The following is a 24,481-nucleotide window of genomic DNA, read 5'->3' as shown; positions in this document are numbered from 1 at the left end:
ATCCCATCATTTCGAGATCCCTAATTCCGAATCTCCAGTCGTTAAAAGCATCCACAACCCCTACACTTAGAAATCTGACAAATTAGCAGTTAATTCGACAAAATTGCAGATTAAAGATTCCAACGATCGTATTCCAACATATTCCAATTTTTAACCCTCGATATCGTATAATGTAATCTTCCAGCTATGGATAACAAGCAGTACGTTTTTCGTCAAAACATTCTCGAATGAAAATTCACCAATTTTTTAAATTAGAAACATCGAATTCTTTCGATGAAAATATTCCTATCTATCGAATAAAAATTCATCGTCTACTCGGAAAAGTGCTCAACCTTGAAGCACTCTGTACAAGCCACCCTGTGCGTCGTTCGAATCAAACACGATAGCGTTTCGTTAACAGCGTTCGAGTCTTCGTCCCTGACACGACGACTTACACGCTAGGGAATACCTGTGCTTTGCGAGCTTTCTATAGCGGCGACCTTGTAATTTAAGGTTGAAGGTAGGCTGTGGCACGGGAACCGCTCGATAAAACACCAGCAGTGATAGAAGTCTCACGAACGTAGGGGTTGCAGTGGAATCGACCTGGCCACCCCTTGATTTACGCGACCCAGTCGATTCTGCTTACTTCTTTTTCCCCCCTTTTTCTTCCTCTCTTGTGTCTTACGCGGGTCCTTTTCCTTTTTACGTCTCTCCACCCATTCTCCCGACTCGGGAAAATTTATGTATCGATTATCTTTACGATTTTCATTGTCACGCGGGTTCAATGGATGTCGCAAATCTAAATCAGACGGATCCATTTATCCCAAACTTCTTTTCTCGTCTCTCGTTCTTGTTCCCAATGTTTTCTATGATTTCAGCTACTGCTCAAGTTACCGTTGGATATTACTATCTCGTCCTGAGAGCAGGATACTTGCTCTTTGGTTAAATTCGTTGTTCGTCGTTGGAGAATTTTGGTAGATCAGATGCGGATTAAATAAACATCGTCGTCGTTTCTTACTTTTTATTTAATATAGCTCGTGTCTGTTATTGTGCAATATGTAAATATATTGCAATTTGCCGTAATTCAATGTTTTAGTCCTTGGTATACCAGACTTGGACCATTTTCGGAGACCTCATTCGTAGTCACTCATATAGTAATTTTCTTCTTAATATTTGTATTATAAAAAGTTCAACTATAAAAGATGCATCCTTACACATTAAAATTCTTGAAACTGCAACATTTATTTCATACTAAAAAAACTCTTGTGGAAAGACTATTATATATAAAGTTATAGTCTATAAAAACAGTAAATCTGTTACCCATAAATTAGTCTATAAAGACCATTTACCCATAAATTCAAAGATGATAAGTATATCTTCATGCACAGTAGAACTCCGTTTAATCAACCTGTCAGGGAACAAGTTTTCTCCCCACCATCTATAATTTTTCGTTCAGTTAATAGGAGTTCGTGTTTGTATCAGAGAATTCCACGATATATTTCCTGTTAAATATATAATAATGTCGCAAACTTCTATCGACTGCAAAGCATATGAACGTGTTACATAACTCGTGTCCTCGCTCTTTATGTCTTGTTGTTACACGTTCATATAAGTGGATTGACACTCGGCGGTAGTTCAAATAATAAGAGCTGAGCTAAAGTTCAGTTTATCAGACGCTAAAATTTTGTTCCTATAAGTGCGAATACGTACAAGTGGATTTACACTGTACGCTATTTCGTATCTTGCTTGTTCTATCATACTGTAATATAATTCCTTAAGCTTCTGCTGCAATCTTCATCAAACCCTAAGCCCTTAACAAATCAGAATACTCTAGTTGCTTGAAACTTGAAATTTTTTTCCGCAATTCCAACGATTCTCGTCCACGTCGTCGTGTCTGCTATTCTCTTTTTCAACCCTCCGTTCAAATGTTCGTCACGCTGTTCTGGAGAGAAGGCGATTTCGATCCAGGGGTAGCACAATAACTGCATTTCCCCTTTTCCCGTCCCGTCAACTTAATACGCGGAACCTTTGTTACCGGGGCAAAAACAAACTGAACGTATCCAACAGCCCTCCGTGATCCCGCCTCTCGTATTTACCCCATTTCCGCCCTTTCCGTCCGTATAAATAGACGGAGCTCGAGCTACCAAGAGAAGAGGCAGCGGTATGGTGTCTTTCATCGTTGGATCGAGGATCTGCATGTCACGTGGAACGACTGGTAATTTCCTGAACACGTTATCGCTGCGTCAGAGATCGTTCTCCGTCGATATCCGTGGATTTATTTTAATTTCTTTCGAAGAAAGTGATTCGACGCTTCGTAAATTGGTAGATTTCGTTTCACTTTGTTTCGAAGTTGATGTAGCGTCGAAAACCGAGAAGGCGGTAGTTTTGATAATATAATTCCATTCGACATCTTCGCTACTAATTAGATTAGATTTTTAACGACAACTACCGACGAAACTGTTAGGTTTTTCCTTTGACGAAAAGCACATCGAAAAAAGATGTTAACATGTTAATTGAAGAAATTTAAGGATTAGGAAACAGACTGCGTGGAAAGGTAAGAATATTAGAGAAACAATTTCAAATTAGTAATTGCAGAAAGAATATTATTGAGAGAATAGTTCGATATAAATTTAGAGTTTGTGATGATTTTATTGAAACGCTCTGAAGAAGGGAATATTATTAAAAATAATTTCAATTTGGTAATTGGAAAAAGAATGTTATCGACAGAATGATTCAATAAGTTTGGAGTTGAGTGTTGTCGATGGTTTCGTTGAAACATCACGTAGGAAAGAATGTTGATTTTATGCGTGATTATGAGTTTTGCACGAGCCTGTAGAATGGAGCTTCACCCTTCGAATCCCGTTAACAAGGAAACCACCCTCTATCGTCGTCGTTCGCAATTCAATGCAGGAATATCACCGATAAATCGCCGCCTTCTTCGGATTGCGCGCGTGCTGTGCGACGAATAAAATCACTTACGAGGGACCGTGGGTTCAGTTACGGGCTAAGAGAGAAGTGTCGCCCTCGTTCGTGACATTTAACGAAGTTTTAACGATGCAACTTTAAAGTAAAAATAAAAAATCAACGGTTATGCTAGCCCATTTTCGTTGCTAAACACACAATGCGTGTAATAAGCAAAGATATATAAAATATCCAAGATAGAGTATTTATTATAATATTTGATAGATGAAACAAATTTTTATTCAAATTCCACTTCTAAAGTTATGTTAATGAAAATATGAAAAGTCACAGTCTAATCATTAGAAATTTATAACACAATGATGATCTTTTTAATGTAAAGGTAATTACAATTTTTGGATAAAGTATAGTGTATCGGGACTGCAAAATTTGTTATCTCAACGTATGTTTTCGACGATATTTTAAATCGCTATGCCGAAAATGAGGATCGTTTTTGACGGAAGTGAATGGTTTCGAAAATTCGACTTTATGAACATTTGACACCATAAAGGCGTTAACTGGAGAAATTCACCTAAGACCGTGACGATACAGAGAAATTAAAAAAAAAAGTGTATCTTCAAAATCGACAAGGATATTGTACATCAACTAGTCGACCAAAATGTCTTACGCCCTGTGTCCGCAAACAACGATCATCAGTTTCGGCTTCAGCGACCTCAAAATCCCCTAAAAAGCGTCAGTCTGGTGGAACATTTTTCAGTCTGAATACCACAGCTATCAGAGCCCAATTTTTTAACGCGACAACTTACAACGCAAAGATCGATACGTCTATCTGCACATCGTTCGATTTTTCCGCTCGTATGAGAATCCCTCTGAAGTCCCTTAACATATTCACTTTCAGTTGCTTCTTTCTCAAGACGTATATAATACCGGAAACAGAAAGAAAAGTGGAGTGTAGGCGGACGTCGCGGAGCTGCTCGAAATAAATAACGTAGTGGAAAGAAGGGAAAGCAAAAAGGACGAGCAGGATATCAATAAATAAAAGTTAGGAACCGAGCGAGGAGCGTCTAAACCGGCAAGGGGGTTGTTTGCGTATGCGGCGACCCGTCTGAAATTCCCTAGCACGGAAACTACAGCCCCACGCCCGGAATCGGAAATTAGCGTGTTGTGCCGGTAAATCATAACTTTCTTTGGGAAATAGTTTACGCCTCACAGCCGGCCAACGACGTTTCCAATGCGAATACCGGAGTTCGATAAACGTCGAATTTATACGACGCGAGAGCACCAATTATTTTTCGTCGCCCTTTTTTTGTGAAGAGGTAGTGGTGTAGGAAATTGGATATTTCAAATTATTTCTTCTTAGTCGTTAAAAGTGGAGTTCATAAATATTAGAACACCTTTTGGCTTCGTATGAGACGTCATAATTCGATCATTAAATCAAGCAAATGATTAACTGATCACAGATTTGTATTCGTGAAAGGAGAAAATTAATAAATAGATATGGTAAAATTTGTGGTTAAATTTATGGTTAAATTAATTATTTCTATGCGTTTCGAAACGAGAGATAAATTCTGTAATTAATGGAGGTATCGTGACTAGTCAAGGTCAGATTTTCCATCGTGAATTATAACTTTTATCGCGATATTTCTGTCATCTGATTTTGAAACAATTTTTCTATTTCTATTGCAAAGACTAGGTAAATGTGTCTATTGCAATTATATTCCAATCTGAAAGATATTTTAGAAAATACGATTTCAATGGAAAATAAACGGTATTAAAAATATAATCTTCTTTGAAAGCTTGTTTTTGAACAAATTTCTCATCCCTTTAATATGGATCGTCGACAAACGTTGAAAAAATAGATTTATTTTACCAAGAGCTATCCTCTAGTGCAAATTTCATTAAAATCGACGTGCGCGGATTTAATATATTCCCCTGCAAATGTGTACAGCGAAATGATGAAATGTGTACAGCGCTTTTTTATATATTCATAAACTGAAATCTCCTGCTAGCGAAACATGTTATAAAGCATTTAACGGTGACTTAAAATTATTAAAACACGTCTGTATATTTTTCAACCTAACATACATATATTATTTCTCTCATTATATCATGTTAAAGTATTTAACTGTTAAATAATATAAAAATCCAATAATCGTATGTACGTGTTTCACAATTCTTTTGATATTCTCTTCATTCGAATAAATGAAGAAAAAACAGAAACGAAAGATTGAAAGATAACGAATTAAAACAGAAGAACTTGTTATTCGCTCAATTTTCCATCTAGACCCTATATTATAGTCTTTTTCCACTTAGAGCAGAAGGAAATGAAGCGGTAAAAAGTAGCCAGAGGCAAAGTAAACCGCAAAGTGTTCGCGGTCCAAGATGTTCCAAGCGTCTCTGCCTCGATAAATGTAACGTCCTGTAGTCGTAACGTCGACTTAATTAAATCAACGCTTTAACAGAGCCGACAAACATTCTCGTATTCTCCGCGACACTTTATTCCTATCTTCTCGAAGGTTATTTCCATTCGCCCTCTCTCTTTTCTTCCCCCTATTCTTTCTTTCGTTCTTTCTACCATTGTTTTCCTCTTCGTGGAACATTCTTGAGGAAACCTTAGGATAACGGAGCCCTTCGTCACTGGGGACACTTCACTTTTATGATTTTCATTCCAGACGCGGGCTTTCATGTGGAACATTTGTTCAAACGTCGCGCCGCGCTTCTACCTCGACAGAAAACGATAATCACGCAATCTAGATAACTCACTTCTTCGTACAAACTTCTAGATTATTCAGTTTTTTCTTGTCACAGATTCAAAGATTCAAAGATTCAAAAATTCAAGGATTCAAAAATTCGAGGATTCGAAGACTCAAAGAGTCGGAGATTCGAAGATTCAAAGATTCAGAAATTCAAGCATTCAAAGATTCAGAAATTCAAGGATTCAAAGATTCAGAAATTCAAAGATTCAAAGACTCAAAGACTCGAAGATTGAAAGATTCAAGGATTCAAAGATTCAAAGATTCAAAGATTTAGCCGTTCAGTGACTCAAAGATTCAAGGGTTTAAAGGTTCAAAACTTCACCGAATACTTCGAAAAGCATGTTTGCAAAACAAAATCTAAAATTCTGAGAAATTACATCTTCTAATCTCTCGCGACGCGAAAATCATCGACACGGCGATTAATATAATGAGCCTACGGAGAAGCAAGGTGGTTGTTTGTGCAACGTCACCCAGGGCGCGCGATTGAAATTTGTTCGCCGTGTGTTCGGCAGAGGCAAGTGGAAAGTTTCGAGCCCTGTATTCCCCCGTCCGCTCGCCTCTTCCAACGGAGACAGGATCGATCGAGTAAAATTAAATTTCGAGGCGAAAGTATCTCGAGAACAGTGAAAAAAAAGAGGAAGCGAGAAAAAATAGAAGAAAGTTTAACGTCGGGGGGGGGGGCGAGCGCACCCACGAAAATCCGGGCTTATTGTGAGGGCGAAACAGAACTTTTAACGAGACAAACCTTTTTACTCGCAGTCGACGTTTTACCAACGAGCGCGAAATGAAGTTCGGCCAGCGGTATTTTTAAAAAGACAATACAGCCACCGTGAAACGCCGGAGGTTCGGATAAAAGAACGGAGGAATCTGGTAACTAAGACAAAGGCGGGAATGCATTGAAAATCGAGAATGGAAGACACAGACCGGTTGGAGGCAACACGCGCGGTGAAATGTTCATTGAATCGACTAATCTATTCAAATGACAAGAACCCGTGAAGCGGAGACTAGAATGGAAAAGGAAGACCGGTGGTATTATTGGACAAAAGCTTTCCGTCGCGTTGCTCAAAAAAAAAACCTTTTTAAATTGAAAATCTGTCGTATTGTCCCTTTCTAATATGGCCAGTTTTCATCTCCTTAGTAGTCGTTCCCGCTGTGTCTCTTTTTTCCTTTCTTCATTTCCTTCTCTTTGGATGATGACCTGTTCACTTTGTAACTTTCTTTCTCTATCAACGACGACAGCTACTTTGTCTAATTGAACGTGAATGTAATCGAACGAAGTGGCGATCACAGAGGTTTGCGTGACAAATTTTTCTAGGAAATTATTTTCTCAGATTTCGAACGAAGAATATCTGACGGTATTGTGACTTCCTTTGGTATCACATAAAACGTAACGATCGAATTACGAACGTTCGTGAAAATTCACGAAGAGTTCTTCTCATATCGAAGAATTTAGACTTTATGGTAGATTTTCCAATCTTTTGAGTAAATTACGCCATCCTATGATGTCAAGATTACGTGGAAATTCTTTATGTCAAGACTTTGAGATCTTCCAGATTCTTCCAATAAATCCGATAGATGGTTCTCCTTATTGCACAAGTCTCTATTTTATCTATTTTATCTTTGAATAGTATCCAATCCATTACAATGGTAGAAAATCTTAATCGTTTGTTAACTTTTCAAACGAGAACTTATCCTTAATGTACGTTTCTTTGTTAAGAGTGTTTTTAGTTTATTTTATCATTGAAATTCGTTAAAATCGAAGGAAATTCTAGTCGGCCGCTAATTATTCGAACGAGAATTTATAGGATTTATAGATCCAAGTTCTGTGAAAGTCTGATGGAGAGAAAAAGGAGAAAGGATTAGGAGCAGCAAGGGCTGGCTAAAAGCGATCGAAGTTCAGCCTGCGATTCGGTAATCAACGTTCGCCTGAAATCTGGAAATCCATCGTCCGCGGATTTCCTTTCGAGGATCTTAATTAATCTCCACCAGCTCTTGGGCCGGTAGTTTCGCATTTTCCTCGACAACGTGCTGATCTCGACACTTCGCAGCCTCGAAGATTCTATCACTGCGTAGTCAGTAAATATCATTTCGAGTTTAACCACTGTTTTCAGTTTCGATCGACGGTGAAATTGCCAGAAATTCAGCGAGATCGATAAATTTCCATTTTAAAATAGAAATGCAATATCGATTGGAAGATTTTTGCTCGTTTTTAATCGAATTTTAATTAAATTTTTGCGAATTGATAATAATTATAGGAAAAAGGTATTCGATAATTCTGAATGAAATTTAGAAAATGGATCTTGCGATTGTTACTGTGGAATCGAAAGATGTTCGAGACGAATGAAGAAAAAGAAAGAGATTTAATCTTTGATCTTTCAATTTTACCGATTATTTTCTTGTATTTTCAATCCTCCTTCAGCAAAAGACAATTTTTCTAATGCGATGCTGCGCTCTTTAATCCTTTTCGATCGCTTTTTCTTCTCTTCCTTTTCTAACAAAATATCCATGTTCTTCGAACTCAATGCCGTCTATTAATCCCATTCGACTATAACTCTGTTTTAAAATTCATTTCCTCGCATCGAATCAATATCTTTAATTTTCTGCGCCAGTAAGAAACGATTTCTCACGTAAGGTGCCTATACTTTAATCCTCTCTGTGCTCTTCTTATTTTTCATCTCTCCGCGACCCAATACTTGGAGAGTGTACACGTATCTTGAAAAGTGACAGACACATTTGGATGAAACTATTCAGACGTGTCTCTGGCCGAGTTTTCTGTGTATAAAAACACCTCTTGCCCGTTTTCTGTGCTGCAAAACAGAAACGATAAAAGATTCAAGCTCCATTCCGCCAGGATTCTCCTATTGGTCCGTGCTATTTCTTTCTTCTACGAGAGAAACAGCGAAGGAGAACGAAGAAAAACAATAAGTCGCGCGGCAAGATTGAAGATAAACAACTGAAGGAAAATGTATAGAGGGTCGCTGGTGAATAAAGGGACCTTGAAATAGAGAAAGAAAGAAAATAAAAGAAAAGGAAACAGAGAGAGAGAGAGAGAGAGAGAGAGAGAGAGAGAAGAGTTTAATTCGGGAAGCTGTACGCGAGCAAAATTAATCCTGGAAGCCTTCTTAAATTATTCCTCACTACGCCGGTAATTAATACTTATCTCCGTTTCTTTATCACGTCGGACTGTCTCCCTTCCCTGTAGAAAAAAAAGGAGAGTGAAAGAAATGGGATAATTCAGACGCCGGTATTGACTTCCCCTTGAAATTAAACTAGTTTCTGATAAGTACGATTGGTTGAGTTACTTAGCATCCTTCCTTCGAGCGTATCAAATCACTGTTATCATTCGATGAACTTTGGGAAATTCTTCTTTGCACCTTCGGCCGCACATGATCCTTAGAAAAAGAGAGTTTTTACAACTATGAAATTTCCATCAAATTTAAATCTCTTCGCTTTAAGACTTCCTTGAACCGTACGAACTCCTTTTCGTTCGGATCCTTGCACGTGATCTCTACAACTTTACTACGCTGTGTATTTACGATCCTTATCCATGCAAAATCCTGATCGATTAACGCGTCGTTGTTTCGTTAATCATATCTTGCTCGATTATTTTATGATAAAATCCATTCCATACGAGACGCGTATATCTTGATATATATTTTCTCGAATAATTAAATAAACCGACGAATAAATGATTATTTCCTCGAACAGTGAAATATTCATGTAACACTAATTACATCGCATCAACGTTTCCACGAGAATTATTCTCGGGGAAAAAAAAGAGGGCGGGGGAAATTACCTACCGCGTGACGCTAATGAACGCTCATCAACAACAAAACCGAACGATTAATTAATCGTTCGGCGGAGTGGCATTGAATTTTCCCGAATCTGGAAGTACAGGGGAAAATTAGCCGGGGATTGTCGAATACGTAACGAAAAGGATCATACGACGCATCGATTATCTTTCATAAGCCGGATTCGTTGGACGTATACGAGGAAGATCGAGGGAAATTATCGAACGATCACGGTCCATCGTCGAGGTTGTTACCAATTATCGAACTAATTTTACATAACGGACGATACCGGATTATTAAACGCGGATATCCCTGTATAATTTTGCTTAATCACGCGTACCAACCTGACGAGATTGAAATATCGTTCGAAAGACGCGATTCTCTCGCGATAATTAAAACAACTTTTCGATGCAATAACTTTCCGATAATAGCTTGTTATGAAGAAAAATATGACGTATAATTAGCTATCGTATTATAGAATTAATTTCGCGAATAGCGAAGAACTGGTTCATTTTCATCCTGTCAACCATTTCGATATAAGATTCTAAACATGAAAGCATTAAAAATATTTGGCAGCTTGCGAGCAAAATTTTCAATACAGAAGTAAAGTTATATAAACTACGTGTTTGCTTTATAAAATCATTTTATCTCTTTTTTATATCACCTCTTGCACACACGAGGGAGGATTCGTGAATATTTACGTTTTTCGCTGTTCATGTTGGGCACGTTTTATTAAATCAACGTATTCGATAAAAACTCCACGTATGACTCGAGAAATGAGAATGTATTTTTATATAACGTCGAACATGTACATGCGACTTCGATTAATGTGTAAAATAATTCTCATCATTTACTAAAGGATTGACGATTTTCAGTCGTAAAATACGACAGATATTTAGAAAATTTTGCGTTAAACGTCTCGTGATTGCTACCTGCGGTTCTTAAATATAAAATTTGGGAACACTTGGGAAATTTCTAAATTCGTAAACTCGTGTTTTCCATGAGATTACAGAGCTACCTACTCTGATTAAAGCTTCGGTCTATTAAGGGGATCCGTTAGATCTGTTATTTTAGCCTTCAGCGTGTTAATAAACTAGTCCCGCTATTGATTCAGTGTTTCCACGGTAACGTAGGGTTATCATCCCTCGAAAGGAAATTCTAGATTCTGCCCCCTCCGCCGTCTCGAGGTTTAGACCATCCGTAATACACCATCAGCGAGATAAATATGAGTTTTCCTCAGCTAATTAAAGGATCAACGAAACGCCGTTGTGTTTCTTCAAATTGAAACGTCGCTCGTCTTTAATCCACCCAAGAATCCTCCCTCTTGATTACTTTTCTTTTATCATTCGCCCAGTTTTCTTCGCCGACCAGGTCCCCGTTCCCTCTAATTCAGAAATTAAAATCGATTTCCTCAATTTCTTGCCTGTTCCCCAACGGAAAATCGATCATTTTGCGTTTAAGAAACATTGAAATTTGTATTTCTTCGTGTCTCTTAAAACATTTTCTATATTCAAGAAACATTAGTTATGAATAGTAAAACTAAATGTTATATATCTAAATGGAAATATGAATAAATAGCAGTCGTAATAAATGGTCGATTTAAAAAAAGAAGGAGAAAGAAGAAAAAAGAAATACACGAGCTTCGACTTCCTATATCTCGCGCACGTTCTGATAGGAAATAGTTAAGGCAAATGTCGAGGATGGTCAAGATAGTGAAAATAAGGATACGATTCCAAAGACGTCTAGCGAAAATCGAGCCTCGATCCTTTATTTTACGAGAAGGTTGAGCATCCTTCAATGGCGGTGAAGCTGCCATTGGTCGACCGTAAGCCGCCACGAGTCGATGGCTCGTATTTTCGAGCAGCCTAGACGAGGCGTCTTTCCCATCGATCCGACGGAAAGCGTCGCCAGACGACGAGGAGCCGTAATATCGTTACGGACGGTTGCAACCCCGTAAGACTCGACGACGTGCATGCCACGAGTAAAGCAGATCCGTCCAACGATTTTAATCCTCGGTGATTCTCATCGTTTTAGGATCGTTTCATAGAAATTATCGTTTATATAGATCTTACGAGATGCTTTGGTACGGCGTTACTCGCCTTTACAGACGTTTCCATTGAGAATTGAGAGAAAATTACGACGTGTATACAAGTAGGATCTTTTGATTCTCGATAAATATTATTAGCCAGCAAGCAGTGCAATACATTATATTGTGTTGTATATTAGAGTACCGATGACTCAAAATAATTATTTCTTCCACTATGATAGTAACGCATTCGTGGAAAAATTGCATGGAGAATTGCAACGATCCGCAACAGTGTTCAACGTAAATACAGCGTAGAATATGAGATACAACATTGATTTGCCGAAGATTAGAAGGTGCAATAAGCAAACAGGCAGCGGTAAAACAATATTAGGTTGTCCGAGAAGTTTCTTTCGTTTTATAAGGAAATAAAAGATGCACAACATTTTCCGTTTTGTATTATTTTATCGAATTACGTATAATCCATTTTGTTCTATTAAAATAAAGATCATAACGTTCGACAGATTAGGTTTCATGTTTGTATAAAGATGCATCGTTGTAAAAGACGGGTCTGTAAAAGAAAGACACTTTTCGGGCAACCTAATAGTTTTAGAATAGGAAGAACTTCAAACGTAAACTTTTGATGTGTAATCGCTAGGTGAAGAATAACGTAAGAATAAAGTATGGAAGAATGAGTGAGAAGATCAGACGAGGAATTTGGAAGCACATTGACTATAATATAATTTATATGAATTACGATACGATTTAATCTTCGTATACCAAGAATCATAAAAATCCAAAATAGCGAGTAGGCTCTTTCGAACACCACAAATCAACTAGAGACGTAATTTTCGGAGAAGAAAATTGAATGAGAAGAATGGAAAACCATAAACGCATGTTGGAAGCATCGAAAGCATGCCCTCGAGGGTTGAACGAAGGGATGGCGAGCGATGGTAAAAGAAAAGAGGAGGAAGAGACGGAAAATGAAGACGAAGCTCGATTGTTTTTACGAGGGGAGGGCAGCGTGTCTAAAGTGGCGAGGTCGGCAAGATTTGTGAGATAGGAATTTAGAATGGGCCGGAGGCGAGATACGTCGTTTCTACTTATTGTTAGCAACTCTCCGAGGGGAGAAAATTAACGCGGTACAAGCTCGACGTTCATAGCGCAAAGAGCTGAGAAGAGAAGTGAAAAACGAGAGACTCCTCGTGCACGAAAGCCTCGATGCTTCAGGACCTTTTATCCTGGTCCCGTGCATCAGACGCGTAGTTACATTTACATTACACCGAAATTACATGTATAGTTAATGATCACCCTTGTCAACCTTTATATCTTTTTCCCTCGCCGTGATATAAATCACAAATTACTTTATAGGAAATAATAAAAATTGAGACGTTTCTTGGTAATAGTTTATCGGTTGCTAGCTTTTCTTATATCAAATCTTAGATTGCAATCGTTGATTTAATATTCCATCAGCTTAGTACATGTATATGATAAATTTGTAAATTTTTGTTCTCAGAGACAAAGCGTCTTACGTAAAAATTGTATTCTACATTTTCGACTTATTCTCGCACGTAGAATGATCTCCCGTCGATTATTTAGTCCGGTCTAGAAATTAGCCACGTCCAAGTATACTTGATAAATTTTCAAACTCGATTTTCTTCAAAAACCAAGCCGGGAATGAAAAAATTTGATTCTATTTTTTTTCTTATTTTCACGGCAAAGAATCACATCGTTCCCGCTTTTACATATCATCTTTTACGTGTTACTCGGCCGGACTCTGCACGTACACGTTTACTTTATTTATGAATTGTCATGAAAGAGCTTGCGGAAACCACCTCGTAACTTTTAATTCACAACGCGTGCGCAATAAACGTCTGAAAACACAGCGTTATTAATGCATAATGTAAACCATTTTTCAATAAATGCTACGTCTCATATTACTAATTGACCATTGCTAGTCCTATTAATCTCGACAAGTTGCTTCAAACGTACATAATCAGGCTCGAATTTACAATCAAAGGATCATTGAACAACGCATTAAAAGCGTGTATGTAAATTCGTATGAAAAGATTGTTGATTAACGGACAACGATTGTATTAGGGTAGAAAGTTATTACTGGTTCCTATGAATTCGAGCCCGTTGATAATTAATCGCAAACGAAACACGGGTGCAGCTTTATTTCTCCGTGGAATCAGCGATGCTTCCTTTGTTTCTTGATGGTTGCAAAAAATTTGCAACTTTTTCTGAAAAAAGTGCACCGCTCAGAGGTGGAAATTTTCGCTAGGACGATAGTAACGAGACGTTTAATTATTCAAAACAATACAACTCGTGACGTAACGCAGATGTTCAAACGATATTTTAAAAAATGCAACAGTGAGAAGATTATATCTACTAATATAGTGTAAATAATAAATAAGCCTTATATGTAGCAGAAAAGAAACCCAAAAACGTTACTTTCTGTTCCTTGCATATTCATATTTTATGTATTTAATGTCATTTTTATTCGATGAACAGTAAAATCGTTAAAATTATTCAAAACGTTATAAATCGTTAAAATTATTTCGTATCTCTTTTACAGTGTAAAAATAATCTTATCTTATGAATTATTTAAATTTTTCTTCGTCGTGTTTGCCTATCGTTAAAAAATTTCTCAAACCTGAGAAAAACATAAAAAAATCATTAATACACTTAAACTTGTTTAGTATCTATCTGAAAAAACGGAATTAGAATTATCATTTTTCACAACTGAGGCAATTGATTTGCAAATTTACAACATCTTTTCCTCTGGTTATCATTTCGAGAAGAATTTTAATCAGTTACTGTAATGAATTATAATTAAGAAGAATATAATTAATACAAATTCAACGCGATTGTTTACTTACATTTTCATGTTTCAGGCACTGGCTGGAAGTAAATATGACGACAAGCATCTGATGAGCAATGAAGTGATGGAGAAGACACCATCTCCTTTGAAATCAACGTACAACTCCCAATCATCGCGTAACTCTGATTGCCCGCCGTCATCCAAACCCGCAATGGCGAATCGTTTGTTGGATTGGTTCTCCGTCGTGATGGCTGACTCTAAGCACCGTCGACCGCATCCTAAACCGAAAGGTACGAATATACAGACGGTAGAACTAGGTCAATCTTGAGTTTATACTTCGCAATATGACGTTTCAATTGAATTTCGATAATTACTACGGTGAGTGGTAAGACCCGTGGATTCTCTACGTCATTCTGTTTCGTTGATTGGTTATCTTATTTAAATAACGTTGTACACATATGATAAATAATTAGAAAAGCAATAGGAAGATGAACTATATATTATAAGACGCAATAATTTTGTACCAATGTCCAATATTTATTGAACGAATTTTGAAATCTTTCTTAACATTTTTCAATTTTCGTACGTAATTCAAGAATTCAAGATTTGCTTCCATTTGGCTATCCTAATTAATATTTTTAATAATATTTTTTTATTAACTGCGAAAAATATATTCACCGGATTACGAGGAATGTTAATTAACATTAACCTTCGATGTTGCGCACAAACGACATGCAGCGGCCTACAACTTTCGTCAGTTTATTTTCGTTATTCTAAATTTCATCTTATTCTAGAGAAATTTAATCATCTACTGTTAGGAATAGATTTAAAAAATGTATACGTAAGTTGAGTGGTCTATATATCGTAATAACGTGAGAAACATTAAATAGAAAGAGAGGGAGAATTAAAAAGGATTAAAAAGACTCCAGTGGCCGTTAATTACACTTTGGAAGTAGATAGTCGATCTGTTTCTCGAGTAATGAGTAAAATATTCCTACCGAGCGATAATTTCAGTTAATTTCAGCCGCGTAAACAATAGACGGGCTTAAAAATCGCGTGACCACTGTAACGATAATTGCTCCGCGTGTTCTGCTTAACAGCTGGTAGAAACGGAAACGGTGGTGACGTGCTAAAAGTTGCTCTAATTATCAGTGAACTGCACATGCGATGACGTGGCGCAGCAAATTAGTAACAGGGGTAACGGCCATCGAAATTCTTGTAGTCATTCGTGTTATCGTGAACGATGTGCAACGATGGCAAACTAGTTTGCAAATCGTGAGTTTGCTTCTAAATAAATCCCGATCGACAATAATCGAATGAAAAGCTTCCTTAGTTTTCGGCGATTGTCTTCGTAAATTTGTGAGAGATATAGAAACGAAGAAAGATATTTTTTTAAAGAAGTAAAATAACAGAGAGAGGAACAAAATTTTACTACGAATAGATTCTTGAAATTTGCTATGGTTTTCATTAATAAGGAGAATAATCTTATCGTTAATTTCCACGTGATAGCAATCTTTTGATACATTTTATAGAAACAACAGAAGAAAAGATAATGTGAATTATTTAAATTTTATATTTTCTGAAATCCTATACTTTTATATTCCATTGTTATGTAATTTAAGTTATTTGAACAATTGTCAAGTGAATAAAACTTTCCTTTTGAAAGAATTACAGTGATATAATAGGGGACTTATAGGGTTAAGATAGTCTCTAGACCATTAAATCCTATGGAGATGATTTCCAAGTTGTCAAGCCCGAATCGGATAGCTGGTGATTCGTGAAAGCTCGTTAAAACAGTTCCTAAATCACTGATCCCGATTAGAACGATCATCAAACAGAGTAATCCAGTCGCGATGACCCTAGAACCGATAGCGAGACTCTTGTAACAAGCCAAAGTCATCAATGTAACTAGAACAGGCACTACGATAATTTCGCTATTCTGTAAAATTAATAAAATTGATGAAATTTATAAAAAATAATTCATGATGCAATTATAGTGTCATGGTTTATTACTGTTGATTTTTCTGTCAGTAAACGTTAACTGTGTCCGTGTTATGGAACAAAGTCTTTTTTTATTCAAAATATATATAATTCGTCAACGAGTAGAACGTTTTCATTTAATAATAATTTCAGTCACGAGTATGGACATGACATGCGTGTCCCAACTTCTGAACCCATACTACACTTTTCGCGATCAAAAAGAACTTGACATATTTGAAAAACGTAATGAGAAAAATTGATTCAAATTTTGTTGTAATATCTGTAACGATGTGCTTTGATATTTATGGGCAAATGTCCGAAAAATGGAATTTTCTTGAATTAAAATTTCGAAGATTCAAAAAATGCTTAATAATTAATTTTAGATTTTATCACTGTACACCACCCTTCCTCTAAATTCCTCGTTTCACATTTTTATCGCTAAAAGTGCTCTAATTACAAATACAAGCTACTTAAATACCACAATACAGAAAATTGATGAACGATCCTAAGAAGACAGCAAATTTTTACAAAATCTCAACGCTGTTCGAGAAACTGACAAGATTGTCTTATCTCGTTGACTGGCGATACGTTTAACATTATTTGGAAAAACATAGTTGGCAATAGACCCGTCGAGAATGACCAAGTCTCTCGTTATAGAAACTCGACGATCGAGTTGAATATACAAGAGACTAATTGCTCCGCACGAAAAGGGTGGCCTCTGGACATTACAACGCTCACGATCCGGCGTAGTTTGGAACTGCGGGAACTGCCTCACATCACTACACGCTATTCGACTTCGGTACAATCGCTTTCGTACCAACGCGGAATTGTCCCGTTCAAAGGAATCGCTTCCACTTCAGATCTACCGATTACTCGGCTGTATCTCCGTCGATACTGTTTCCAGTTTGTAACATCTCCATTTGATCTTATCACTGAAATCAAAGACCATTTATTTATTAGGATCTTCCATCAACTTCGTGTATCGTAGAGTTTTACTCGCTTTCATTTCCAACTAAACACTCTTGAATGGTATTTAAATATGAAAATAGAAATCTTTAACCAATTCCTTTGAAAACTTCGAAAAATTGATAAAAGTATTCATTATAGTAATAAATCTCGTTATTCAGTAGGTTCATATTTAACATTTATTATACGTCTCACGTGGTTATTCATATTGTATGCTAATCTTTTACTGAACACACGTTTGCGATAAATAACTCGTAACTTCCGTATACATTTTCAGATTGCTTTCAAATTTGACCAACGTGATCGTGCTACACCTGTCACGGCTCGCTATAGCGCTAATGAAATTTCAATATATTTCATACGACACATATATAGAATACGTCCTCTTAAGAATTCTCCATGATAAACGTTCAAACACTTGCGTGAGATAGCGTAACTGTATTCGATCGAGTTACTTCCATTTACTATAAAATACAAGTGACCAAGGTGTACCTGTAGATGCATCGATATTTATATTTCATTGGTGGCGTCTGTCTGCAGAGGCGCGCGGCCATCAGAATTCATATTTCATTCCCGCACCATTTCCAGGTCACTTCCCCATCGGTTGCCAGAGCGAGGTCAGGTGGATGTTCGGACACTTGGACAGTGACAACGACGGCAGGCTCTCTCTTTCCGAGTTGTACGGCCTGGAACACGATCAGAACGAGCCATGTCTGAAACCGTTCCTCGACGGCTGCGACACCGACGGGTAAGAAGATGACTTCCGCCCGTGCGATTATTCCATCCACGTACCTCTCCGCCACGTTGTAATCCGTTTGTCACATCGCGGTGAATTTTTCTTCTTTCTTTGTTATTTTTTTTTCCTTTTTACGTAATCCCGTCGTCCGTTGCTTGTAAATCATTAAACTCCGCGGATACGTGACCTGAAAAGGGAACGAAGAGAAACAGGGCGAGTTGGAGGAAAGGGAAGAAGATAGAGAAACCCTTTCAGTTTTTAATACCTTCGAGGGGCTTGACGCTCGAGCGTAATAGGTCTCGAGCGTACGTGCCTACGGAGCGGAGTGGCTGGTCGTTAAGAGGCAGACACATGGACCGTGTGTGAAACTTTCATTCCGAGTCGATTGCTTTTTACTCGCATGCAAACCGGGAAATAAGAAACGATGCCACGTTGCGTTTGTTACTCTCAAGAAGCAGAATTTCCGTTCTCTGTTCCAGAGTATGTATAGAGATTAAGTTGAGATGTTAGGGGGTTGTTATGTAGTCTCCATGAAAGGTTTCTCTCGCCATTCCGGGACGGTGAACTCTGTTACCCAGTCTGTGGATCGTCTTAAATAATTAATTCATAGTAGCTTCTTGGTGTAAGACTATTAATGAGATATATAATACATATACGGCATACATGTAACTTTCATATCTATGACGAGGATCAAATGTAATAGATCAAAAGCATTGGAGATCCAACTACCGGATGTAGGATATTAGCTGAAATGAAGATTAAATTCGGTGGCTCGATTAGTTGACTAACTAAGTGGCTATGATTAGGTGATTTAAAATCCGGATAAGATGGCAGAATACCTACATAAGAAAGTAATATACTTTGATACTCTAATAAAAATTTGCATAGTTTCTTAGCTTCCATAAATTTGCAATAAACATTTATCTTGTTTCCCCGTTCCCATTTAACGCGATGAAATTTTTTATTTAATTAAAAAATCAAGATTATGTGGTATGTGACTCGTTATATTTGAGCTATTGTACGATCCAAAAGTAATATGTAAATTTTAAATGATTTAGCCATCGCAATCTGAGAGTTAAAGTTAACAAGAATCCCTTTCTGAGAAACCAATACATCGCTGTACAATAATAAAGTAAAGCACCAAATATCTATCACGTTCGACAATTTCCAGAGACATCTTCGTGAATGGTCCCGAATGGTGCGGATGTTTCTCGAAGGCTGAACGTCCCTGTGCCGCTGTACGCAAGCGATCATCCCCCGACGTTGCACCTGCTTGCGATTCCCGAGGGTATTACCGAAGCACCCAGTGTCACCGTGGTCTAGGACTTTGCTGGTGCGTGGATCCTCACGGTGTGGAATTCGCTGGAACTAGAACACGTGGCAGCAAGCCAGATTGCGGTGAGTGTTCCTCGATTGCCAAGAAAAATACTTTTTCCAACGATTATTCGATTATACTTAACCTGCCAATATTTCAGACACGATCGTGAACAAGATCAGCAACGGAGGATTAAAGACAAACAGCGTGGACCTGGATGACGACGAGGATGGTGGTACAGATTCTGCCCAGGATCTTGAGGGTTCCGCCGATCAGCCATTGGACTTTTAGACTCCTTAGAATCAACCAGTAACAGCAGCAACGGGAGCAGCACCTTAACGTGATGTCGAACAGCCGGACGACATTGTTTCCCCTTGTAAAGGGGAACGGGGAACGCTCGTCCTGGTCGTCCGCTGGTTTCGAGTATCGCCGTTGTGATTGGAGGTGTCTTCAAGTGAAACAGGTCGGCGAAGGCTGCGACCCACGCGTGAGCCTAAAAAAAAGAAAACGTCAGAAAAGCAACGAACAAATACGAGGATTGGCGAGATGTGACACGAGCAGCGGATACACCCTCTGGCATCGTGATTCCACGAATTCAATTGCGTCCTCTTTAGCGATTGATCATGATCCTTAACCCGGGAATGATCATTTTTCAACAATTAATTTCCTGTAGCGATTTGTTGATTGATTATTTATAGATTGAATTGAAATAAGAATACTGTGTATAAAGGTCTTATTTTTCTGATATTTTTCTCGTCATTTTACGTTTACGGTTAATACAAATTAATCTGTTCGAAAACACAAGTGCCAAACGGGTTAAGAAGCTGCTGAATCAGAGAATCGTAGGAAGCTTGTACAGTGCAATAACCAAGGGGCTACATCGTGCAATGGCAATCTTGTATGATGTTCTATTTTGATCAAAGACCACGGTAAGAGATGTCGATATTCGACGCGATGAAAGAATCGTATCGATGATCCTTGATGAGACACGTTGTACCCTGTGTGCCCGTCGAGGTACCTCCATGCACAACTCGTCTATAAATAATATAATTATATACTATTTATGCATATACAAACTAGAGGTTTCACGAGAAAGGGAAGAAAGAGAAAGGCAGATGAAGAAGTAAGAGGAAAAGAAGGAAAAGAAGCTCATTCTCCATCGGATAAAATTCACATGTCCACTCCACGACGTATAGAGATTATAATACCTTTAACAAGAAGAGATACAAAAAAAGAAAAAGAAAAGAAAAAGAATGCTCTATGTAATTATGATTTCTAATCGCGCTAGATTAACGATATCTCGAATTATAATGTCTAAGCATAATATATATATATAAATATACATATAAATATATATATATATAATACTGTCTATGACTTACGATAATACAGCGGACGAAGACAAGCTGGCTGAGAGAGAAAACCTGGCTGATCGTCAGCGGACGCGAAGGACTCGTCTAACACACTCTTAGAGAGATGCACACGCTTGAAGATGTAGAATATTAAACGGAAAAAGTAATTGCATAGTCCGAATCACGAGTTTATAGGTTTAATTGAGCTCTCTCGTAATAAAGCACCTTCGCTGGTTCTTAACACAGAAAAAGACGTACACCGACAACTAATATAGATTTCCGTCGCCACGCTTATTTATTTTCTTCACGCTAAACGATTAATCTTTCTTCACCAATTCTGTCCTTTCCTTTTTTAATTGTCTTTTCTCTCGTAGCCATCTTGTGTTGCGAGGTTTAGTGTAAGATATATTGCATAAAAAAGGATGACCTATTTCATACTCGCTAACTGCTAAACCGTAGTTCAATCACGACGAGCAAACCATTTTTTAAGCACTATTTTCATGAATATAATTAACGTCTGACTTTTTCTTGGATCGATAAAGACTTGGTTTCTACTGCTGAAAAAATATTTCTTTTTTATTGCAATAATTTTACATAATTTATATTGTAACAATCGAGGATACCTAAAGAACAAACATTCTTATAATGTTTAACGAACACGTCGTGATTTAGCTGCGTTTACTGTAATTATAAGCATTTTTACTTAACAACTTTTACTTAACGAGTGTGTGGTACACCGTAGGTACTAGAGTATAACATGTAACCCGTAGAAAACTGACCGGTGTGACTATGTGAATATGCCCCAGTATTAGATGGCAATTTACGTAGGAATAGCCAGTGCAAATTATACGTATCTCTCATCTAGAACAAACATGGAGATTGAGTTTTCAAGTTTAGGGTATACATTGTTTCGTTGTATTCGATCAAATTCGAGCCATTTAGCGCTCTGATGTATTATTGATTAAAGATACATCTACTCTGAATTTCAGTACTTATATTCTAATCAAATCTCTATTCTTTTTCCAAACATTTGATCGATGGTATATGAAATAGACAACATCATTATGAAGTATTCACACTGAAACTAAATTGTACGTTTTATTATTCTGCGTAAACTGTGAGAGTAAAGTTTTTGCATTTTAACGAATAACGTAATAGGTACCGCATCACTTTGAAACATTTAAAGTATCATAAAATAAGAATTCGTAGAAACTCTCCGTGCCATTAAACATTTGGTGTACGGGAACCTCGTCCGCGATGAATTAATTAATTAACGTGTATACTCTTTGCTATGTTGAGCGCAATTTATATTCTGCCTGAATTATTATTATACCGTCGACCTAGATTAACAAGCATATTAACTTCAAGCAAACATACATAGTTTTACCGAAAATCTTGCATATTGTATATACATAATTATATACAATGGAAAATCATCGTCTATGATCTTCGTACCGTGATGATTTTGTAAGGTATGCACCTGATCAAAGCGTAAAGAATTTTTACTTCATTCCGGAGCTACTATTAATATTTCACCAAATTGGTATTGTACATGTGGCTGTAAGAATTCTTTATGAATAAAGATTGTTGTAGAAATCTGGAGGTCTCGATTATTTTCAACCTAAATAACTACACAGAAGTAAAAGAATGTATTTATGCAGAAATATATTATCTTTATTCATGAAAAGTATATATTACAAAATGTCAAATATTTTAAGCCACAATTGAAATACAAATGATATAAAACCTAGCAAAGATTTAATGCGCTCTTTTTTAATATTTGAGCACTACTCTTAAGCTGCAATTAAAAAAAATTCATATTTATTATCAAAGAATAACATCAATATTTCAAAGAACATGTTAAACGCAGATTATTGAAACTTACCAGTTGCCTGAATGCAACAAATCGAATCCCTCATTAATCTTATTGAACGGAAGATTATGTGTAATAAATTCATCAAGAATTAATTTTTTTGCCATGTAATCTCGCGCCAAATTGGGAACACTATCTTTGGACTTCCATCCACCAAATGCAGTCCCTTTCCACACACGTCCTGTTACCAATTGGAATGGACGAGTGCTAATTTCTTGACCAGCTGCAGCTACACCCACTATAACGGATGTGCCCCAACCCTTATGACAAGATTCCAATGCAGCTCTCTAAACATAAAAAATATGCTAAGAAAGCCACCCAGCAATTTATTAAAAATTTTGATTCAATATTTAAAACCTACCATAGTGTTCACATTACCAACACATTCAAAAGTAAAATCTAGTCCACCATCAGTTAATTCTACTAACACTTCCTGGATTGGTTTGTTATAATCTTTAGGGTTAAGAACTTCAGTACATCCAAACTTTTTAGCTTGAAAGAATAAATTTTTTTTATTATTTCTCAACATTTTTCATGCAAAACTTCAATAAGTTCTTTTATCTTACCCAACTCAAATTTACTTGGATTCAGATCTACTCCAATAATACGCTTGGCACCAGCTTGCTTACAACCAAATGCAACTGCCAATCCCACTGCACCTAATCCCCATATAGCACATGAACTTCCAGGTGTTACCTTAGCAGTGTTTACAGCAGCACCATATCCAGTAGGTACTCCACATCCCAACAAACATACTTTATCAAGTGGTGCAATAGGATCAATCTGAATTATATAATGTCTTTAAATTATTTCAAGCAATTTTGAAATATCCACATAAAATAGAAGTACCTTAGCAAGAGAAATGTCTGCCACTACAGTATATTCAGAAAAAGTAGAGCAACCCATGAAATGAGCAAGGGTTTGTCCCTTGCAAGTAAATCTAGAAGTACCATCAGGCATTACACCTTTGCCTTGTGTAACACGAATTTTGCTACATAAGTTTGTGTTTGGATGTGTACAAAATTTGCACTCTTTACATTGAGGAATGTATAATGGAATCACATGGTCACCTGTAATTTATATATGATATCTTTTAGTAGTTAGTAAACATGCAATAATATATAATATAATAAATAATATAACAGTAGTACAATACCAGCTTTAAATTCGGTAACATCTTCCCCAACACTTTCAACAATACCACTGCCTTCATGACCAAGAATACAAGGAAAAACTCCTTCTGGATCTAACCCATCTAAAGTATAGGCATCAGTATGGCACAAAGCTACAGCTACAACTTTAATTCTTACTTCATGAGCTTTTGGTGGTGCAACTTCAACTTCTTCTAACGAGAGAGGCTGTTTTTCCTTCCACGCTACAGCAGCTTTACATTTGATTACCTAACATACAAAAATATTTTAATTCGTTATTTATTTGATCATAAATTACTGATCGCTACCTTTAACTTGGATAAGTAGCTATCAAAGAATATGAAAAGGTATGTATAATTCTTAAAATAACTGTTTTTTGATTAACTGAAAACAATTTAACATTAACTGATTAACAAATGAGTCACTTAGATTCAATTTAATCGTAACAATGGAACAAAACAATTTGTCAGAAAGAAATAAATACCTTTCCAGCTTTGTTTGACATTATTGTAAAATGCAATAGTTAATAAACGGTGTAAAAAGAAGCAAAAGTTGAACAGTACTACGATGAATATTAATCACACCGGTCACGATACGTTCAGCAATCAAATGAAATAAATTGAAGGACGTTATTTTAATGCTACTGACATCTGGTGCTTGAAAATCTGTACTCTAAAATCAATACAAAGATCTATACAAAATTTTAATGCAATTTATAACTTCAAAATAATTTATAAATGTATCAAATATATATAATAATCGTTTAATATAATTCAAATAAATTTATTCACAATCTAGCTGTGATAATTTTGTATT

At 36.8% G+C, this 24,481-nt stretch overlaps 2 protein-coding genes and 1 long non-coding RNA gene across 3 annotated transcripts in view; 1 reads left to right on the top strand and 2 right to left on the bottom strand.

The window, feature by feature from the left end:
* Cow (Proteoglycan Cow) overlaps positions 1 to 22,237 on the top strand; it is a 237,333-nt gene extending 215,096 nt beyond the window's left edge. The window contains exons 7-10 of the mRNA XM_069117301.1: positions 14,366 to 14,582; positions 17,827 to 17,986; positions 19,146 to 19,372; positions 19,450 to 22,237. Coding sequence (XP_068973402.1) covers positions 14,366 to 14,582; positions 17,827 to 17,986; positions 19,146 to 19,372; positions 19,450 to 19,580 — 735 coding nt within the window. The 3' untranslated portion in view covers positions 19,581 to 22,237. The remainder of the gene's footprint in view (positions 1 to 14,365; positions 14,583 to 17,826; positions 17,987 to 19,145; positions 19,373 to 19,449) is intronic.
* Positions 16,817 to 18,617, bottom strand: LOC138181943 (uncharacterized). The gene is made up of 3 exons (XR_011173649.1): positions 18,240 to 18,617; positions 17,731 to 18,161; positions 16,817 to 17,204 (listed from the first exon to the last, which is right to left on the bottom strand). It is a non-coding gene; the product is annotated as an uncharacterized LOC138181943 (long non-coding RNA).
* Positions 22,238 to 22,293: 56 nt separating the features above from the next.
* On the bottom strand, positions 22,294 to 24,304 carry Fdh (alcohol dehydrogenase class-3 Fdh). Its single transcript, XM_069117304.1, has 7 exons — positions 24,150 to 24,304; positions 23,671 to 23,914; positions 23,364 to 23,584; positions 23,081 to 23,297; positions 22,876 to 23,006; positions 22,527 to 22,801; positions 22,294 to 22,439 (listed from the first exon to the last, which is right to left on the bottom strand). The coding sequence occupies exons 1-7, from the start codon at positions 24,168 to 24,170 to the stop codon at positions 22,415 to 22,417; spliced, it is 1,134 nt and encodes a 377-aa protein (XP_068973405.1). The 5' UTR covers positions 24,171 to 24,304; the 3' UTR covers positions 22,294 to 22,414.
* Between the last annotated feature and the right edge of the window lie 177 nt (positions 24,305 to 24,481).

This window comes from Bombus flavifrons, chromosome 7, assembly GCF_040668555.2.
Source record: "Bombus flavifrons isolate JBK064 chromosome 7, iyBomFlav1_principal, whole genome shotgun sequence".
Taxonomy (NCBI): Eukaryota; Metazoa; Arthropoda; class Insecta; order Hymenoptera; family Apidae; genus Bombus; species Bombus flavifrons.
Note: the sequence above shows the minus strand (reverse complement) of the source record. Positions and strands in the feature narration are given on the sequence as shown.